The sequence below is a fragment of the Corvus brachyrhynchos genome, unplaced genomic scaffold (assembly GCF_000691975.1).
Source record: "Corvus brachyrhynchos isolate BGI_N302 unplaced genomic scaffold, ASM69197v1 scaffold253, whole genome shotgun sequence".
Lineage (NCBI taxonomy): Eukaryota > Metazoa > Chordata > Aves > Passeriformes > Corvidae > Corvus > Corvus brachyrhynchos.
This window is the reverse complement of record NW_008237231.1, coordinates 1143382-1161844: the sequence shown is the minus strand read 5'-3', so window position 1 is coordinate 1161844 and position 18463 is coordinate 1143382. Positions and strand designations below refer to the sequence as shown.

The window sequence follows — 18463 nt, the reverse complement described above, 5'->3', positions numbered from 1 at the left end:
GTTTAGTGGTGCACTTGGCAGAGCTGCGTTAATGGTTGGACTTAAGGGTCTTTTTCAGCCTAAACAATTTATGATTCTATGTTGACAGGCAAAGCAAAGAAGAAAGTAAAGCCACATTCTCACTCTATCAGAAGAATGAACCAGGTTTAGCCTTCTGTATTTAGGTCAATGATTCTACCTAAACCATGATCAATTTACAGTGGTACGAGTTGATTCAGGCAAGGAACTCCTGCGACAACTGGCTTCTAAAGAACAACTTCACCTGGAAAACCATTGTGAAAGACTATGTATTGCCCTAACAGAGGGAAAAAAAGTTTGGAAATAATGGCAACCTGCCATCAAAACTCTGCCTGCAAGAACTGCCAGGTGGCCAACTGCCACGTGCAGTACCGAACAGTCACTCAAAAATAGCTGTTTATTCCATACAAGTAGTTCTAAACTCTGCATGTACCAGAAAGCACAGAACACTGATGTTAGCTGGTGCACTTAAGGAAAGGAGCTGAAACGTACAAAGAGATTCACGTTAAAAAGCAAGGACAAGCAGAGAAGAAAAGCCATTACATTAAAAGCACTCCTTCAGGCAAGTGACTGTTCCACATCACTGTTTACTGCAGGATCAGCTACCTGAAGGTCCCAACTATCTCATGGCAACACCGGTAACTTTCAGTGACACACACTGTAATAACTTCAGAGACAAATCAACCAAAATATTCAGCAATCCAACTGCATCCCAGTAAGTTGCAGAGAGACATAACTCTTTTTAAAAATGCCATAAACTAAGGCAATTCCCAGCCACTTTTGGCATGGCAGGCTTTGATACACTGAAAGACTACAGCTCATATTTAAATAGAATTCAGAAAACTAAATAGCTCTACATATATAACTTTTAAGTACTTAAAAATTTTTAACAAGGAAAGAATTGGAAATATCCACTTCTTTTTTAAAGTACTCTGATCATAACAGATGCTGGGATTTGAAGTCAGGCAAATTTAATACTTTGGCATTTTTTAGAAGCAGCACCTGAATTCAACTTTAAAATTTTATAGGGTGAGACACCAAAATACCTTGCTAAATGAGTAGTCTTTTAAATTACATTTTTATTTTGCAAGAAAATAAATTATACAACTTAAAAAATAAAATTCAAAAATTAAGCAGTACATCAAAATAGTTCAGCTGGACTGCCATACAGAAACTACCACCATTCAAAATTGTACAGCATTATTATCTTGGTAGTGGCACACATTCAAAATTGTAAATACCATATGGAGATAGTTATTACAACTCAGGAACTTGAGTTCGCTCAACACTCCAGACTACATATAGTGTATATGACAGAAAAGCTTTCATGTATTGTTTATTTCACAAATATGACCTTAAAGAATTACAAAGATAGCATCCCAGTCATTTAGATGAAAATAGAAAACAGTTTGAGATAGCAAATCTTTCTGTAAAACTATCAAATCTTTTTGCCAATTGTATTTTTAAAATTTGCACTTTACAGGACAATGGCATCCCAATGCAGATAAATGCAAGATGTGAACATTCATAACATTTATATTAATTTTAAAAAGGTGAAAAATGAGAAAGTCACATTGTCATTTGGAAATGTAACTGCATTACAGTCGTAACAAATGAAAGATAAATGAGTAAAAATAGAAGCTAGGGACACCAACTGTGGAGAGAGGAAAATGGAAGACTTCAGAATTGAAAGAGATTCTCATCAAGTTGTTGGGACAGAGAAAGATTTAACAGTATTTCTTAATTAAACCCATTAAGGATGAATTCCCCCCCACCCTTTCTACATCAGATTTCGTTCCTTAGCTATTCACCGTGGCAGTGTGTGTGGCAACGTGTTTTTCAGATGCAGCACCTCCTTAAGCTAGGTCTTTGGACATATATATTCATAGCTAAAAATTGCAGCCTTAAAAGTGCATTGTTGCCATATTGCAAGTGAGGAATAGTTTTCATTTAGATCTGAACTCTACCCTCCCCAAAAGACAGCTTACCCCAGGTATCTCCCTTTGCCCCAGGTGATACTAGTTTTAAGTGCATATTGGTGAAGTGACCTGATGAAGGACGCTAAACGTGATTCTGCATCTTTAACAAATTTGCTGGTGTCTGTCTCAGATTTCATAAAAAACCCAACATCCATTTCTGGTATATATTTAAAGAAAAATGACCAAGTCATAGGCACATTACCAATTCTATTTCCATGCCAGGTTTTGAAAAATATATAGGTAACAATTAGGTTGTATTGTATTTATTAGTTGAAGGAACATGTAGCTCCTTAGCTTTTAGCAACCTTTTGCTTTCTGCATGCACTCCAGCTTCCAACTTCCTAAGTTGTATCTGAGATGCAGTCTCTTAAACTTCCCTCTCAAATCTAAACCAATGGCTTCAAAATTAGCATTATACCCTTGCCAGCTCTTTCGTGTGACCATTTCACACCTCTTTTTCTCTGGTTAAGGGTTGGAATTTTTCATGTTGAAGAGTGTGCTCAGACTGTAATGTTCTCCCCAGTTATCCCAAGTAAGCATTTATTACTTTTAAGTTACAAAGACTGAAAGTCTTGCAGCACAAAGTTTTTTATTAGAATTTTGTTTTCTGATGTTCAAATAGTTTCATTGGTTAACTACACAGAGCACCACTTGTTTTTGATTCTGAATTGCAACACCACAGGGCCAACATAAAAGATGCAATATTTTTAAACAGCATCTACTTTTGAGTATCAATAAAAGCATGTAACACAAGCTGTAGAATTTCAATCGTTATTGGCCAGGCCTTGATTTCTTGCAATCTCTTGGTCATGAAACCCTCACTACCAAAAATTTCTTACTTAAACAGATGTCCAAGTACACACTGTGCGCAGGCAGTCACACTGGCATTTACATTAGTAACAGAGCACGCAGCCTGCTTAAGGGTGCAAGCAGCCATTCTTGGAGAGTTTGCTTTTCAACCACTCTTATGGCATACTTTACTGTAACCATGTGAAAGTAAAACTCCTCCTCTTACTTACTGGAAAGCTTTCTTTTTTGACTAAAGTTAATGGTATCCTCTTCCCCATTTCTCACCAAAGATGAGGCCTTTAGATGTAGTTCAACTCATTAATTAAAAAATAACTTCACACACTTGCGATTTATAGAAGAAATATTCATACAGAACTGAGTAAAGCGCAACTTACCTTTGTCCTAAGACAGGCACTCTGCTCCTATGACTCATGGTATCGCTCCAGTACATGCTGGGACATTTCACAATAGCAGAGAGTAGGGTAGTGCCAAATGACTACTTCAGATGATTGAGAATGGAAGAGGTAACTTTAAGAAGTTGAGATTCCTGATGTGTGTTTGGCACTCTCTCTGCATCCACTAAACACAGTATTTTTCCTTAGCGTTGTATCATTTTCATTAGAAGTGTATTTCCTACCCTACCAGTTACAAAATAAAAAGCAGAGGGTTTGGTTTTCATATAAAGATGTTGACTAGTCCAATTGGATTAACCTTGCATGTATATAAAAGTTACCACTGAGGAAATAGTACTGGGATCTTCAAGTGTTATTCTCTTTCTGGGGGAGTTGAGCATAAATTACTCTTTAATGCATCCTGATATATATAGTCATACTGAAATATTTGGAATATAAATATTAAATGTAAAAGGAAATACACTTAATATTTCTGTTCATACAGCAGGCCCGCCCTGCTTTTATAGTGAAGTATCTTTCAAGAAACCTTTACCTTGTCAAAAAGGGTTGTAGCAAATCATCTGTCCATATAAGGTAACAACATATCGACTTGTTTAGAGGAAACAATTTAAAAAACAATCATCTCTTGCTTAGGGAAAAATATCACCGATGACTTGGAATTACTTCTGTGTCACTTAATGTGTCAATTATTAAAATCCAGTTACTAGATTGAAGCACTACTCTAGCCAACAGGTTTTAACTGTAACAAATACATATCAGTCGCGATGCATGTGTCTGTGTCTCTTGAATATTATTACATGAAAAGGATCCGAGATGGACAGTACATTACTCTGTTGATCCAAAACACAAAAGTGAAAGTGCTACTTCTAGTCCTAATTGCATTAAAAAAAAAAAAACAAAACAACCAAACCCAAAACCCAAAACCAAACCAAACAAAAAACAAACCCAAAACAAAACTAATAGCAGTTCCTCAGTGCATGAATATTTGAGTATTTTTTCCTTGTGCAAGTACTGGTCATCTAAAAACCAAATCTGTATTCTTCCTGGTGGGTGTAAATCGAATCTACTTTAAAAAGTTCACAATGGGCTCTTCATGAATGCAAGTTTCCCACAAAACAGCATGCTGTTAAAAGTGTGCAACATGAAGGGAATGCCATCATGCTAGCTGAATGAGATTGGCAAAATATAGTCCTCTGTAAGGTAAGGCAGGGATTTTAATATGTAACGAAAGTCAAAACAAGTCCTTCTGCAGCACAAACTGTTGAGCTGTCTGTCCAAGCACCTTCCATTTATGTTCTCAGCATCCCGCAGAGTCCTCCAATTATGCCATGTATATAAAGGTGTTGATATCTGACTCATCTCTTCTGATATACTTGTGCTCTATAAGCCATTCAATTTGCTCTTTTATCATTTTCTTTTGTGGCAAGAACATGTTTTTCAATATTTCTACCAGTTCAGTCTGAAGCTGGGCATTAGTAATTTTCTTCCTCATTTTCATTATTTGGATGATAGCCTCCTGGTGGGGGACAAGAAGAAAAGAAAAATATTTTTAAATGTCTGGGTGAAGTGACAAATGAACACAGCATTAATAGGAGGCTCCTGGTAAGGGAAGACAGCAAGGAAATCTATATTTTTCCCTAGAAAATAGAAATATGCTGCATTTTTTAGTCTATGTATATACAGAACTGCTTTTATAAAGAAGTTGATAAAGGAAAAGAATGAAGCACTGTCAAGATGCAAGAGATATAAGACAATTCCAGTCAAAGGAGGAGCTAAATCCTATACCTAGAGTGTGAATTACTCACTAAAACCAAATGTTCATTCACTCCCTGAGCAGAAGTTGCAGTTTCCTAGGTGACTTATGATATACCTTGTGAACGTCTCACTCATTTCAGAAGTACAACCAGGCATTAATCCCGCTGCTCCCAGAATGGTCACATCATAATGTTACATCAGGTGGTACAATTCACAGTGTGCATGGCCTGCAATCCAACCTGACTGACAGAACAGACCTGAAACTTGAAGGTAAAATGGGATTTTTGAGGCTCCATTGTAGGTAATGACTCCTGATGCCAGAAAAAAAATCAGGCTTTTCTAAAACTGTCAGCTCAAAAGATTTGACATGAGTAGCTGACTGAAGAACTATCAACCACAGAGCAGGAAGCTGCAGTTTGTATAGCTAAGATGCACTTTTCAACTTTTCCTCTAAGGAGAAGGCCTCTCCAAAGTCGTAGTGCTGTTACCACGGCGTGATCCCACCTCCAAGATTATTCTCTTCATTGAGACTAGAGATACCAAGATCAGCAACGCTGTTTGTTCGTGGTGGTGGCCAGTGTCACTCAACTTTATCAATCTGGTGCTGTCACCCACAACCACACTGTTGCTCAATATCTGCTTTGTCCTCTTTGAAGATGGTGACCTGGTACTTCAGAACAGGAGGCTGACAACTAGAAGTGCATGAACACACATCCAAAATCAGGTATTCACAAGGATCTAGAGTCATATAGCAGAAGTGACTTCCAATGGGATTCCAAAGCACCCATTTCATACATCAACATCCAACTGTGGACAGCATGTAATGATAATACAACAAATTACAGTAATGATAATGCAACAAAAGAAATAGAGGAATTTTGTATTGCTCTGGCAGGTTACTTGCCTGGGTTCGCAATATTCTTAGCTGGACTATTCCTTCATTCTCCTCTTCCCGCATCCTCTCTGTAGTAAGTTGTAATCGACCAATCAAATTTATCTTGCCCCTTTTCTGAACTTTAGCGTTTTTTCTGAAAAAAGTTGTATTGCATGAAAGTAAGCAAAAAAATAAACAAACACTTTCAATTACAGAATTCCTGGTAAACTTAAATTACAGCAGCAAGGAGTACCATGATAGATCAGATACTTATAGGTTATCAGCATTGCAGCAGCGAGAGAGCTGTCTGACAGATCAGAACTCAATGCCAATGTCTCCACACAATGAAACCTAAATAATGCTAGCAAGCATTACAAGTAAATCCAGAAGCTGAAACAATAAAATTTCAGAAAAATAGATTTCAATTTAATTATATGAATGTGGGGCTCTTTGAAGGAAGTTTTTACAACAAAGTTCAGGAAATATGACTAGTTAATATTCCATCAAAGAACCATCTGGGACAAAACCCAGCTACTGCAACCAAGAAAGCTGATGGCATTCTCCAGTGGTCACCCACGAACTATCTCTACAGCCTGTGTCTTCTGTCATGTCCTCTCATCATTTCTCAGAGCTCAAAATCCTGATGACAGGAATAAGCACTATGGCCCTGGACAAGAAACTAAGCCCCAGGAAAGCAGATTTGTCACTTATCTCTTTCTCCACAGATCCAGATGTCCAGCTGCTACTGAGAATGAGGCACAGAATCTGAGGTTACTAGCAAGGAGCCAGTTCTCATCATAGTCACTGACAACAGAGGCAGGCAGAAGCGCAAGTAAAACACGCTGAACATAGTATGTACCACTTGGATATTCTCTCTTTGTATTATCTTGTGCTCAAAGGATTTCAAAGCACCAGTAAAAGTGTCCTGCAATTCTCACAGAAATAAAGACACTCCTCGCTGGTGAGAGCCACACTAAAAATCCTGGCTCTTGACAGCACACCATATTATTAAAGCAGTTTCACTTCTTTTTAACTTATCACTCCGTTTTTGAAATTCTGCGTGCGCGTAATAATCAATACAACACTAGTGCTCTGATCACAGGCTGTCTTCCATGAAATTTTATGGAGTTATTGCTAACTGGAACATGGCAAAGCCTCCAATTTTGCACCTCATCCTTAGGTGTGTAAGAACTTTAATTTCACAGGGATTAGAATTATAGAAATATTTGTTTGAAGGAGATGCTGTAGGTCATCAAGTCCAATCACCTACTTGAAGCATGACTATTGCCAAAACTAAACGAGGACAGGGCAGCAAAGCATGTATCTAGCTGAATTTTGAAAACTTTCAAGAATACAGGTTAAGTTAAAGTGAATTCCTTTAGTTATAAAATAGTACATTGTTATTTTACTTTTCAAACATCGTCTTACATTAAACTGAACTCCTGGTTCACCGAGAAGAGGGTTCCTTCTGTAAAGTCTTTGGGTGAATTGACTTGAGGTTCATATAATAAAACCTGACGTTTCAGCTTTGGAAATGCTACAAGAGACTACAGAGAAAAGGGGAGGGGGAGAAAGAATGAAAATAAAACACCAGACTTTCTAAATGGAAACAACTACTTTCTAAGACCATAATTCACTGCTGTGCAGACTGTAGTGAGGGAACCACACAGCCTTGTTTGGAACTGGTAAAATCAGAGGGGGGACACAGTTTACCAAATCTCCTTCTGAAATGGGTTAGCATAAACAAAATCATACAAAGCAGTAAAACACACGAACTCACGGCTACAGAAGTGGTGTTAAGTCTGACTTACGTGGTTTCTCTCTTTATTCGTGAGCTAAATAATTAGAAGTCTGCTAAAGCAAACACTGAAGTTATTTTTAAGTAACATATTTATCAGGTGTCACTAATTTCCTAGAATTAGACCAGACCCACTCGACAAAACACAATCGTAACTCTGTGCTTTAGGCAGCTTTTTATGGTCAAAAAATTCTTGTAGTTTCCAAAAGTTTGTGAAGTAATACTGGGTTGAGAGAACGTGTTAATGTAAATACTGTGTGTGTTCAGCAGTAGTGCAAGGAGCCAGCATTACAACTGATTAATTACCAAGAAAGGCATTCACATTTCAGTTTCAAAGTGTTATCAGACAGTGCTTTAAAAATACTAATCCTGTATTTCAGAGTACAGAAATCAAGAAGCAATCTGTTCCAAGAGAAAGGGATATACCCATAAAGTCCTCCTAAGTTCTGCATCAGGGAGTTCAGTTGCCAGTTTAAGATTTTCAAAGCTGATCTTCTCTCTGGGTCTTTGGTTCCACGCAAACAGCACAGCCAGTTGAAATGTTGTTACCTCCAAGTCATACTGGCCAACCTCGTTCTTAAAGGTTATCTGTGAAGAGGATGAAAATTTTACTTATAAGCCTGTCTGGATCACAAGCTTTCTTACTGTTATAAATACAGAGAATACAGTCATCGAGACTGATACGCTGAAAACTGCACACTTACAATTCCATTGGACATGAGGTGGTGCCAGTGGAGTTTTCTACCACTGTGATTCTTTTTATAAAATTCTTCGACCTCTGGGATGAGATCTTCTAATTCCGTGGGCAGTGAGACAAACACTTTTTCAGAACTTCGGGACCAGGCGCCAGCATTTAAAATTTTAATATTCACAGAGTCAGCTGTAAGATGATATTGGATTATATGAATCTAGGCATAACAGATAGATAAACCAAAATGTTTTGGGTTTTTTTCCTACTCTGAACACAATTATGGAGGACTGAATTTTCAGAAAGTTGCAGGGTGTCTACCTACTTAAACATTAAGGTACTCTATGCAGCACTGGCTTTCTGCCAGCAGCACTGATTGAAACCTGTTTTTTTGGCTTGCTACTGAAGAGCTCCTTAAACACTGGTGCAGCTTTACAGCTGATGCTTATAAGCACTACTCAAGGGTTTTCAGCAGGTCCAATACTTGATGCTCCTCAGCCTCCCTCATCAGTGAAACAATTTCAGAATGTGATTTAAGCTCTTCATAGCACACATCCAGTTCTCCTGCTGGCAGATAAAGGAGGAGCACAGCATGGAGCACTTGAAGAATGATGAGGGCATGAAAGGAGGAGATAGTTCAGGCATTCACACCTGGCTGATGCCAATTCAAGCCCCTGCTTGCAATTTGTCTAAAAGAGTAGGGAATCTGTATCGGTAAGATTGCTCATAAGGAAAACCCACAACTCAGAGAGTGATATAGCTCTAGTATCAACTGTAGGAGAAAGCAGAGTCTACAGACACTTCCAGTCTAGGGGCAACAATGCCATGGAGACTGTGTTCAACCTGCAGTTGACATAATTTTTAACTTAAAATTTAACATAATTTTTCACCGAAAGAAATTAAAAAGAGCAAATAATTTGAAAAAAATACCTGGTAAAGCAAGTTTATTATTTTTGTGCATTTCCTTGAAGGCCTGATTCAAGTCTTCAGACACTTTGATATCCTGGAACATTCTAGCCAGCTTGTTTACATAGTCTGCTGGCATTCCCACTTCCTACATAAACAAACAAAACAGTAAATATGACATAGAAAACTATGAACAAAAAGGTTTATTTTTAAAATAATAAGCTTGAATAAATTAAGAGCATAAAAGTATACAGGTATAATCACCTTACAGTAATAGTGAATCTGCAATGCAATATAAAGGGTTTTTAGCATGGATCATAAGTAGTTATCCCTTAAGGGCATATGATGATCCTTTTAAAGAAATTCAATTTCTGAAGAATGTATGCATGCATTAAGGAATCCATAAGTTCTGAGATTTGAAGGAATGTTTAAGGCATGCAAATAATACTCTAATCTACATAAAAATTCAAAATTAGAATGGATCTCAAATTATTTACATATCTAAACAAGTACACTGCATTTTGCTTATTTGCATATGGAATCTATGATGCCTTTAGATAATTGTATGTGAAACATTTTTAAATCTATCACTACCATTATTAGAGAAGAGTTAAACTGTTTTACTTTCACAAAGTACTGTGATAGAAGGGAAGAACAAGATGCCCTGAGTGGCCTGCTATTAAAGTTAAAAAACTCACCTAAGCGAGAAAGGTATTTATGTTCAAGAGTGGAATATTAATTAACCACAAGCATGAGGCACAACCAAAGAAAGATGTGATGCTACTTACTCTGAGCCATTCCACCATATTCTCTTCAATTTCACTATCTGCTGATATATCTAATATCAGACGTCTTGTTAAGTGAGCTTTGTGATATCGCATGAAAACATCTTTATTCTGTACATATTTAAGTACCAAAAGCTGTCAAAAATAGAGTTTAATATATTTATTTGCACTGGCAACCAGACATGTCTTTGAATGCTGATCTAATGCACTGTAGACTATGAGTAGAAAAAGACTACTTGACATTGCCTTAGGAGCAACTGTGTTAATACTATCACAGGCATCAGCAATGGATGTTTCATAATACCACACCTTCAACTTCTTCATTTGTCAAACATCAAGAAATTCTCTTAAATCAAAAAAGACATTGACACTGGTATGTAAAAATCTCCTGGACTATTATCTAGACAAATATTAGTTATTGTAATACATTACAGTGTCATATAGGCATTAATTTAGTATACCAATTTTGTGAACTGACACAGGAGACATGAAACACTGGATGATTTACAATATTTAAACACACACACACACACGATAACATAAACTCTTTTCTCTACTATTACACCTCGCATAACTGCTTTTGAAGATCAAGGCCTCAACCCACATAAGGAAATAAAACAAACAAATTCATTCTTCAGAGTAACTGAGAAATAGAAGGCAAAAACATACCACTTCTTTAAGCTTTGCTTCAATTTCTTCAGAGGTTAGTTTTTTGCTTAGTGGTGTTTTTCTTAGCAACATGTCACAGTAATTAGCAAGAAGCTCAGGGCATTTGGATTCAGGTTGTGTTTTCAATCCAACACTAGATAAAAAAAGAACAATATATCTTCAAACCATACAGAACCCTGCTATCCTGGAGTGACTACATTGTTAACAAGACAGACCACTCTCTCCTGATCCCCTTGGCAAAGATCCTGGTGGTGAATTTATAACCTTGTTAAACTAATGAAAAATTAGGGATAACACCCTTTCTTCTTGAAAGAATAAATACTGCCAAACACTTTTAGACAGCTTCTACAGCTTGATTATTTTAACTAATTATAATTTTAGAACTGTAACAATGAAAGATGCAGGTGAAACTGCAGTTTGAAACAACTAAATATTGCATGGAAAGAAGTATTCCAGTAAAGAATTAAAAATGCTACAGTGAAATGTTTCACTCATCTCCTCAGTATGCTGTACTGAGGTCTCAAGAACAGCCTCCTGCACCACACTTCACAGACTGCAAATCTCAACACATCTACCACATAGTAACAGGATAAAATTATTTCATCACAGCTGTAAAGGATGGACTAACAGCTTGGAGATTAAATGCAGACTAAAGTTGAACAAGATGCTACAGTAGGCAAACTGTGGTTCTTCAAAAATCATCAAGCACAGGTCATGTTCTAGACTGGTAAATAAAACCGTATGGCAAGGACCAATCCCTATCCCTAGAGTCAGATGGCACCAACTTGACTGCTGCTCCCAAGGGCTGAAAGCAAGCTCAGGAATCCAGTTTTCTTGCTCATTTCACCCTCTCACCAATTAGTATAGACAGAGCTAACATTCTTCAGACAACTGGTCCTTTTTTTTTTAATTCATGAAGCAGCTTGCAAGGTGTCTTCTGCCCTCTGAAGACCATTTGAAGTATAAGCAGATCACAAGCCTTTTGGCTATTACAAAAGACTAAGCAAGATGAAGTTTTGTTTTGCTCAAACCAGGCTGCATATCTAGACAACTTCAAAGTGCTTGGGAAGAAGAATGTTGAACAGAAGACCATCACTATCACAGTGGTTTCTAAGAAACCACTAGGCAGGGTTCACTTTAGGAGTGAAACAGTTTGAATGAGGTATCGATTTGGATGGTCTCAGGGGAAACAAAACATTAGAAGATACCTAGGAAACTCCTCTACCTTACCTACACCTATGCAAAGTATAGAAAGCAGGGATCCAGTCTTTTGTGACAGCATTCTTCCAATAAATATAAGGAGAAAGACTAATCCCTATTCAGGGGAATTGACTTGCCATTAGTCCGAGACCAAACCCGGAATACGAACCAAGATGCTGGACAGATATTTATAACCATCCACCCCTAACTGGAAGCAATTGGAAAGGGAAGCTGGCAGCCCAGCTACACAAGCTTTGTTTCCGTAGTAAATCAGGTGACAAACTATATATAAGCAATCCCAAGCACCTAAATATTTACAAATTCCTACTCAAGTGGCACATCACATGGTAAATGTTAACAATCAATTAACTGACTGCTACCTTCTCTTGGCTGAGTTAGCAGAGCAGGCACTGTAAGCATGGTCCTTCTTCTTGAATCACGCAGGTCTGCCTAATCTACTGGAAGCTGTTTAAACTAACCTGGTTAATCCTGCACTGAAACAAAAATGCAACAGCTGGACAGGTCACACTCACAACTGGAACAAGAGGAGGTGGAAAACAGCTTGTGGATGGTTACACCTTAATCAGCCACAGTTATTCCCATGAAGATTACTGCCTCATTTTTCCCCAGGACCTTTGCTGAAGTTGTGGCAGAGTTATACAGCTGAGGTTTTTGGAATTAATAATCCAGGAAGCCATTATGAACTTCAGCTAACAAACTGACTCATAGTATAAAAGAACAGATCCCCAAGTACTACAAATAAATTTAAGTTGAACCAGGCTGCTATTCACTGATCTACTTCCACACAAAAAGAGTCTTACCAGAAGTCAGTAAGCAATCTGAAATTCCATAATGCAAATAACACAAAGCCCTTTTAAACACAGCATTACTTTTTGAAGAGACATTTTAAAAACCTTGATTTGCACAAAGTTTACATGGCTTACCCCTTTTGCTTCAATGGCAATTCAAGTTTAAATATTGTAGCATCATTCACAACTGCTTTGTATGCCTGAAAAATAATTAGATTATTGGTGCTTCACTCAATTTTTCTCTGATATGAATTGCAAAGATTATCTCTTTTTACACTGTTGTAACATTAAATTAATTCAATTTTTTTTTATTATCCCAAAGCTTGCAGATTCTATTTTCAGTTTGAGAGTTCAAATTCTATGACTCACTTTCCCAGTAAACTGATGTATTGAGTTTTCCTCTTTTCCACTACCATACTAGTTTCCTTTAAACAACAACTTAGGAAGGGATTACATGGAGCAGGTTGGACGTCTGAAGTCATGAGACAAATACATAGTAAATTCTAAACACAAATTATTGCTGAATCGGACATTCAGGTTCTCAATACAAAGGTTATCTTCTAATGTGCTCTACAACATTACAAAGCTGAATGCATGCATCTTTATGCAGGACTACAACAGAAATTAAAAGCTACTCAGTTGATAGTAAGTTTCATCAATATTTTAGCCTGCATATTTAATAGAGAAACAGCAGGTTCTAAATTTAACAGTGAATAGGCACAGGGTTTTGGAGACATCATAATACAAACTGCAACAATTCTTATAGTGAACAAAAGACCAGGAGAAACACATACCTTATCTCTGGCAGTAAGAAATCTTGGATCATCTTGAAAAGCTTCTTTAACCAATTTGCTAAACCGATTAAATAGCGTGAGCAATTGCTCTACATATTTCTCAGAATCCTAAAGAGGGAAAAACCAAACTAAAAAAAAGGGCTCCACAGAATTCAGTGTGAGCATACATTAATTCCCTAATCTGCAAAAATGCTGAATCCTCAAAAGCCTGCATACTATGAACATACATTTTATCTTTAGTCTCTGTACTGAAGAGCTCTACAGCATGTAGGCCTAAACACAGATTTTCAAGATAGTATTTCCAATACACAAAAAAAGGATAAAAATCTGTAACTTCAAATATTATACAATAACATTTTATTTTAAAGGATGTTTTGAAGGACCAATAAAAGACACATGCCACATCCTAATTGCTGCAGACACCTAGGCCTCCCAGACCCGAAAAAAAACCAGATGATAAAAAGCTGAAAAAATACAGTGGAGAAAAAATCCTTATAATTTCCACAATGAACAACCACTCTTAGATTGAAAGCAAATTTCATCAGGAAGTTAGAATTCTGGAAAAATTAATTAGGCTTTTAAAATTAAGATTCTAACACAATTGTATTTTATAAGCATCCCATGCACCTAATTTATAACCTTTACTGCAAATTAGATTCACTTTTTAAAGCTACAATTGAAAACACAAAGAATAAAAAGCTATCCTAGACATTTAAAACTTTCAGTGGATCAAAATTTGATCTCTACACACAAAATCTCATAAAATTATTTCCATTCATGCATTCATGCACAAATAGAGAATATGTAACTTCTGCAAAGTTTTTTTCCTGTTGTTATTTTACTAAAACCCAATATACTTACAGTAGTAATAGTTTCAGCAGCTGCTACCATGTCTGCAAGTCCAGCACTAACAATATGTTCTTCCAAATCCTTTAGCATAGGCTCTATGCCATTCGGAACTTTATCCATCAGTGAAAACATTAAATGCAACTCTGAAAGATACAAACACTGATGAAGCCACCAGTCAAAGGCCTGTATAAAAGCCAAATACACTTCATTTCTCCTAGGCATGTCTCAAGTGGAACATTAAATATCTGAAGAATAGATAATCCAATCGGTCTCTTACAAAGAAAGAGATCTTGAGTACTGTTTTAACTCTGGTCCCCCAAGAGGATTCTTTTGAAGGCAAAAAGAGAAATTTATTGCAGTGTTAATACTTGCTTACGCATACAGTATCTTCTATAGTATGCTAATGCATATAGTATGCCAAGTTGAATTCTTATCAATTCAAGCTTGAATAAGACCTCCCTAAAACCAACGACCATTTGGATTAAGTCCAAGTTCTAACTGCCTTCAAATCCCTGGCAAGAATGTTTCTCAGCTGGAAGCCTACAGGCACTTATGCAGGAAATTGTATGGATTCAAGACATTTCAAAATTTTAAATTAAAGCCAAACAAACCTGTCTTTGTGTATGTTTCAATACCACTTACAATATTTTGTTTTAGTTAAAAGTTTGCAAAGTTCTGAAGTAACCAAAACTGACTAATGCAAACAGTGAACTCTTCTTCCCTCAGAGTTTTAGTTTTTCTCACAGTTACTGTTTAAAAACTTCAAAAAGTGATGTGCTTTATTTGTCTACTTTTTGTGAAGATATTTCAATACTGCTTTTAAAAAAAAAAAAAAAAGCTACTGAAACATCAATAATCATCTTGACAAAGCTGTCCACGAAGAACACTGGGATTAAGGTCACCAGGTTGTTGTAAAGAGACCACAGAGATTTGAACTCAACACGGCAAAGGACTTTGCTTCATGTAGAACAAGTGGACTCTGATTCTTTTTTTGATAGAAAAAAAATTATAGATTCACTTAGTTCCTCAATGTTATGTCTACTGTGAAAGGGGAAAAGTCAGAGGCCCCGCCTTTGCTTTCTCCTCTGCATTACTTTTGTCAGCAACAAACACCAAGATCGTGTCACCACTGAGGATGAAATATGCTACCATCATCTGTACCTCCACAGCTGCTGCAGAAGCAAATAGAAAAGTACAAAGAAAAAAAAAATCCTTTTAGAACATAGCAATGCAAATTAGAGAATGGAAACTACAAACAACCTTGAATAAGAACTTGCAATGGTACTAGAGACAACTCACAATGGGCTGAATGACAGGATGTCAGGAACCAGGAAAAAACCCCAACATGTAGTCGGAGGCATTCTCAGTGCAATTTAGATCTACTGTAAGAAATGGCAGCATCATTTTACATAGAAAAAGTCCAAAAAGCTCCCTCAACTTTTACTGGATCTTTTAAAAAGAGTAAGAGGGAGGAAAAGATGGCAGAAAAAGTGAAACAAAAAGGTATGTTAAAGGGCCCTACATCTGTTTCTGTACAGTAGTGATGGCATAAATACTTCGAGAAAAAAATCAGTGGTTTCTCTTAAGAATCAGTAGCAAAGGAAGACTCCAGGTGCACCCCTAAGACTGCAGGACCCAAAAAACCATAAACTCTTCAAAGACAGATTGCAAAGTAACAAAAGCAAATGGAGTATTTCACTTGAATTTCTCTCAGAATACATTACGACACTGAAGAGCAAAGAAATTCATACTGTACTTGTTGGGGCACTTAAAGTCTGCTTTCATTCTGTATTCAGGAAAGCCAAGTGTACTTTTTGTTTCTGTTGCACTCCAAAAATAAAATTTAGGCCTCCCTTCCCCAACACTATAAGCAAACAAAACCACTGTAAGTCAGTTCTAAAGTCTTTGCAAGCTATGACATTTTTGATAGTTTTTAGCTGGAAAACGTTATTCCTTCCTGTCTTTGCACAGCATGTAAATATTACTTAATATAACAAGACTATGTGCCCAGCTCATAGCCAGAAGTCCCCACCAAAACAGCCCTTTTTTTGTCAGTGGTGTTTAATAAAGACAACATCACTGAATTCTTTGTGGCAGATAATATCAGAAAGTCACATGCATAAGCAAAGCAGAGCAGGGGACACTATCAGATGTATACATTACTATGTATAGCTCCAGTCTTTAATTACGTTTCAGTCATCTGCACCTGCACCCTTCATTGAAGCATTTTAAACAGATGTGACAGACTAAACGGAAGTGCTCTGCGACCAAGCACTATCAGAGGACAGACACAGCCACAAGACAGGGCTGCGTGAATATTTCAACAGGTTTCTAAAGAAAGATCCTTTGGTGCCTGTAGATGAACCCTTCTGAAGCTCTGCATTTACATAAGCCTCCTGCATTCTCCCAAAGGCTGTAACATATACTCGTAAGAAGTTTCACGGCTTTCTACATTTAGCTCTGGACTATTGCCAGAAATCATGCTGCTAGATGAACAGATCAGTATGACATAGTTTTGAGGTCAAATATTTTCTTAAATGCTGCATTTAGAAGTGAGTGTTTTCTATAATATTCTAAGTCATAAAACAGTTTTCTCATTTCAATAGAAATGAAAACCTCATAAGACATTACTAAATATTCCCTGGCTGCTGGATACCAAAACTTCAAAGAAAAATTAACCTGTGATTTCAGCTTTTTTTTTCGTTTTTCCTACCTGAATTATAACATTTTAATGACATATCAAGTTTCTTTTATCATACAGGACCAACACAAGACTTCTGAATCACACTAAACTCTCAACTTCCGGCAGCAGAGTTAAAAAAAACTTCTGAAAACTTTCAAAAGGCATGCAGAGCTAACTTTCAATACTCACACTGACATACTGGCTATAAAACCACATGAACATCTTGCAGAGATTTTGTTAACTTAACCTACTGGTCCTACATCAATAATCAGAGTAAGAAAAATTTCTCCCTGCCTTTCAGAAAAAAAGCTTTTATAAGGAGATGCTTCACTTTTTTTCCAGGTGTAAAGAGGTAGCGGGGTGAAATGAAGAAGAAATGTTTGTATCTGGAGTATTCAAATAGAAAGTGAAAACATATGTAGTATTTACCAGAGTTAGTCAACATGATGAAAGTAAGTGTAGGAAAAAATAAAGAAAACAGAGCACTAAATACTCTTTGAAACAAGATGAGAACTATCCACTCATTCAAATTAAGAGTATTGTGGACATAGATTTCAAAAGTGATAGGAAAAAATATGAACCAATGATGGAAATTTTTTGTGGGACTGCTCATGGGCAATAATATTTTTATATGAAACACTACCACCATCTATTAAAAACAGTAATTTGATATATCTACACACAAATCTATTTTTATGCTGTTCATGCAGGGTTCACCCTGCACTGTTCTTGAAGCTTCACTTACTTTCTGTTTCATTTCGTTTGATCATGCCTTGGCATTCAGCTAAAATAGTCTCTTTAAAAGATGTCACCAGGGCATTGACGCAGCACTCCATGAGCTGAAATATATTAAACACAGGATTAGCTCAAGCAGCCATCTGAACACCGAAGTCTGATGTGTCTCGAGTTTGCCATGACACAAAATTTAACCTGTTCTCAACAATTAGCTCTATAAAACCATAAACTCATTCACTGATTCAAAAAAGTATGTGCAGTTTGAATAGAATCTATACAGGAACCACACTTCTTCAAAATGTTTAGCTTAGTAAATGTGGTAAAGTCTCCTCCAAACCATTAATGAGCTTAGTATTTCTGTCGGCTCTTTTCTCTCAAGGGAGTCACCACTTTTGGAACAGTAACTACCCTACTTCATTTCCAAGTATACATCCAAGAGCTAAGAATAGTTCTCATTCCAGCATACCCTATTTGGACCAGGCTGGATGGCTTGAACAAGGCATTAGATCTAGAACAGAAACAGCCTGTACACGTCAGGACCATCTCTCTTTTGTCAGCCTCTTTATACCAGCTATAGTTTATACCTGTGCAAAACGAATGATTCACAGCTTAACAAAAGGTGTAAAGCACATTTTGATCCACTGCAAAAAAATTATCAGATTTAAAAGGTATTTATTTAAAATAACCTGTTTCCTGAACTAATTTCAACACAGACAATT

The 18463-nt window shown here is 36.8% G+C and overlaps 1 protein-coding gene across 2 annotated transcripts in view; it reads right to left on the bottom strand.

Moving 5' to 3' along the window:
- Nucleotides 1-1323: 1323 nt before the first annotated feature.
- Nucleotides 1324-18463, bottom strand: part of CUL5 (cullin 5) — a 33664-nt gene continuing 16524 nt past the window's right edge. The window contains exons 8-19 of one of the 2 annotated variants that reach the window (XM_008630120.2): nt 17755-17848; nt 14339-14469; nt 13478-13585; nt 12819-12883; nt 10675-10807; nt 10009-10140; nt 9245-9368; nt 8331-8506; nt 8053-8214; nt 7257-7375; nt 5859-5982; nt 1324-4715 (exon numbers count right to left, since the gene is read on the bottom strand). In XM_008630120.2, the coding sequence (XP_008628342.2) occupies nt 4521-4715; nt 5859-5982; nt 7257-7375; nt 8053-8214; nt 8331-8506; nt 9245-9368; nt 10009-10140; nt 10675-10807; nt 12819-12883; nt 13478-13585; nt 14339-14469; nt 17755-17848 (1563 nt within the window). In that variant the 3' untranslated portion in view covers nt 1324-4520. The other variant, XM_017729520.1, reaches the window with a different exon arrangement.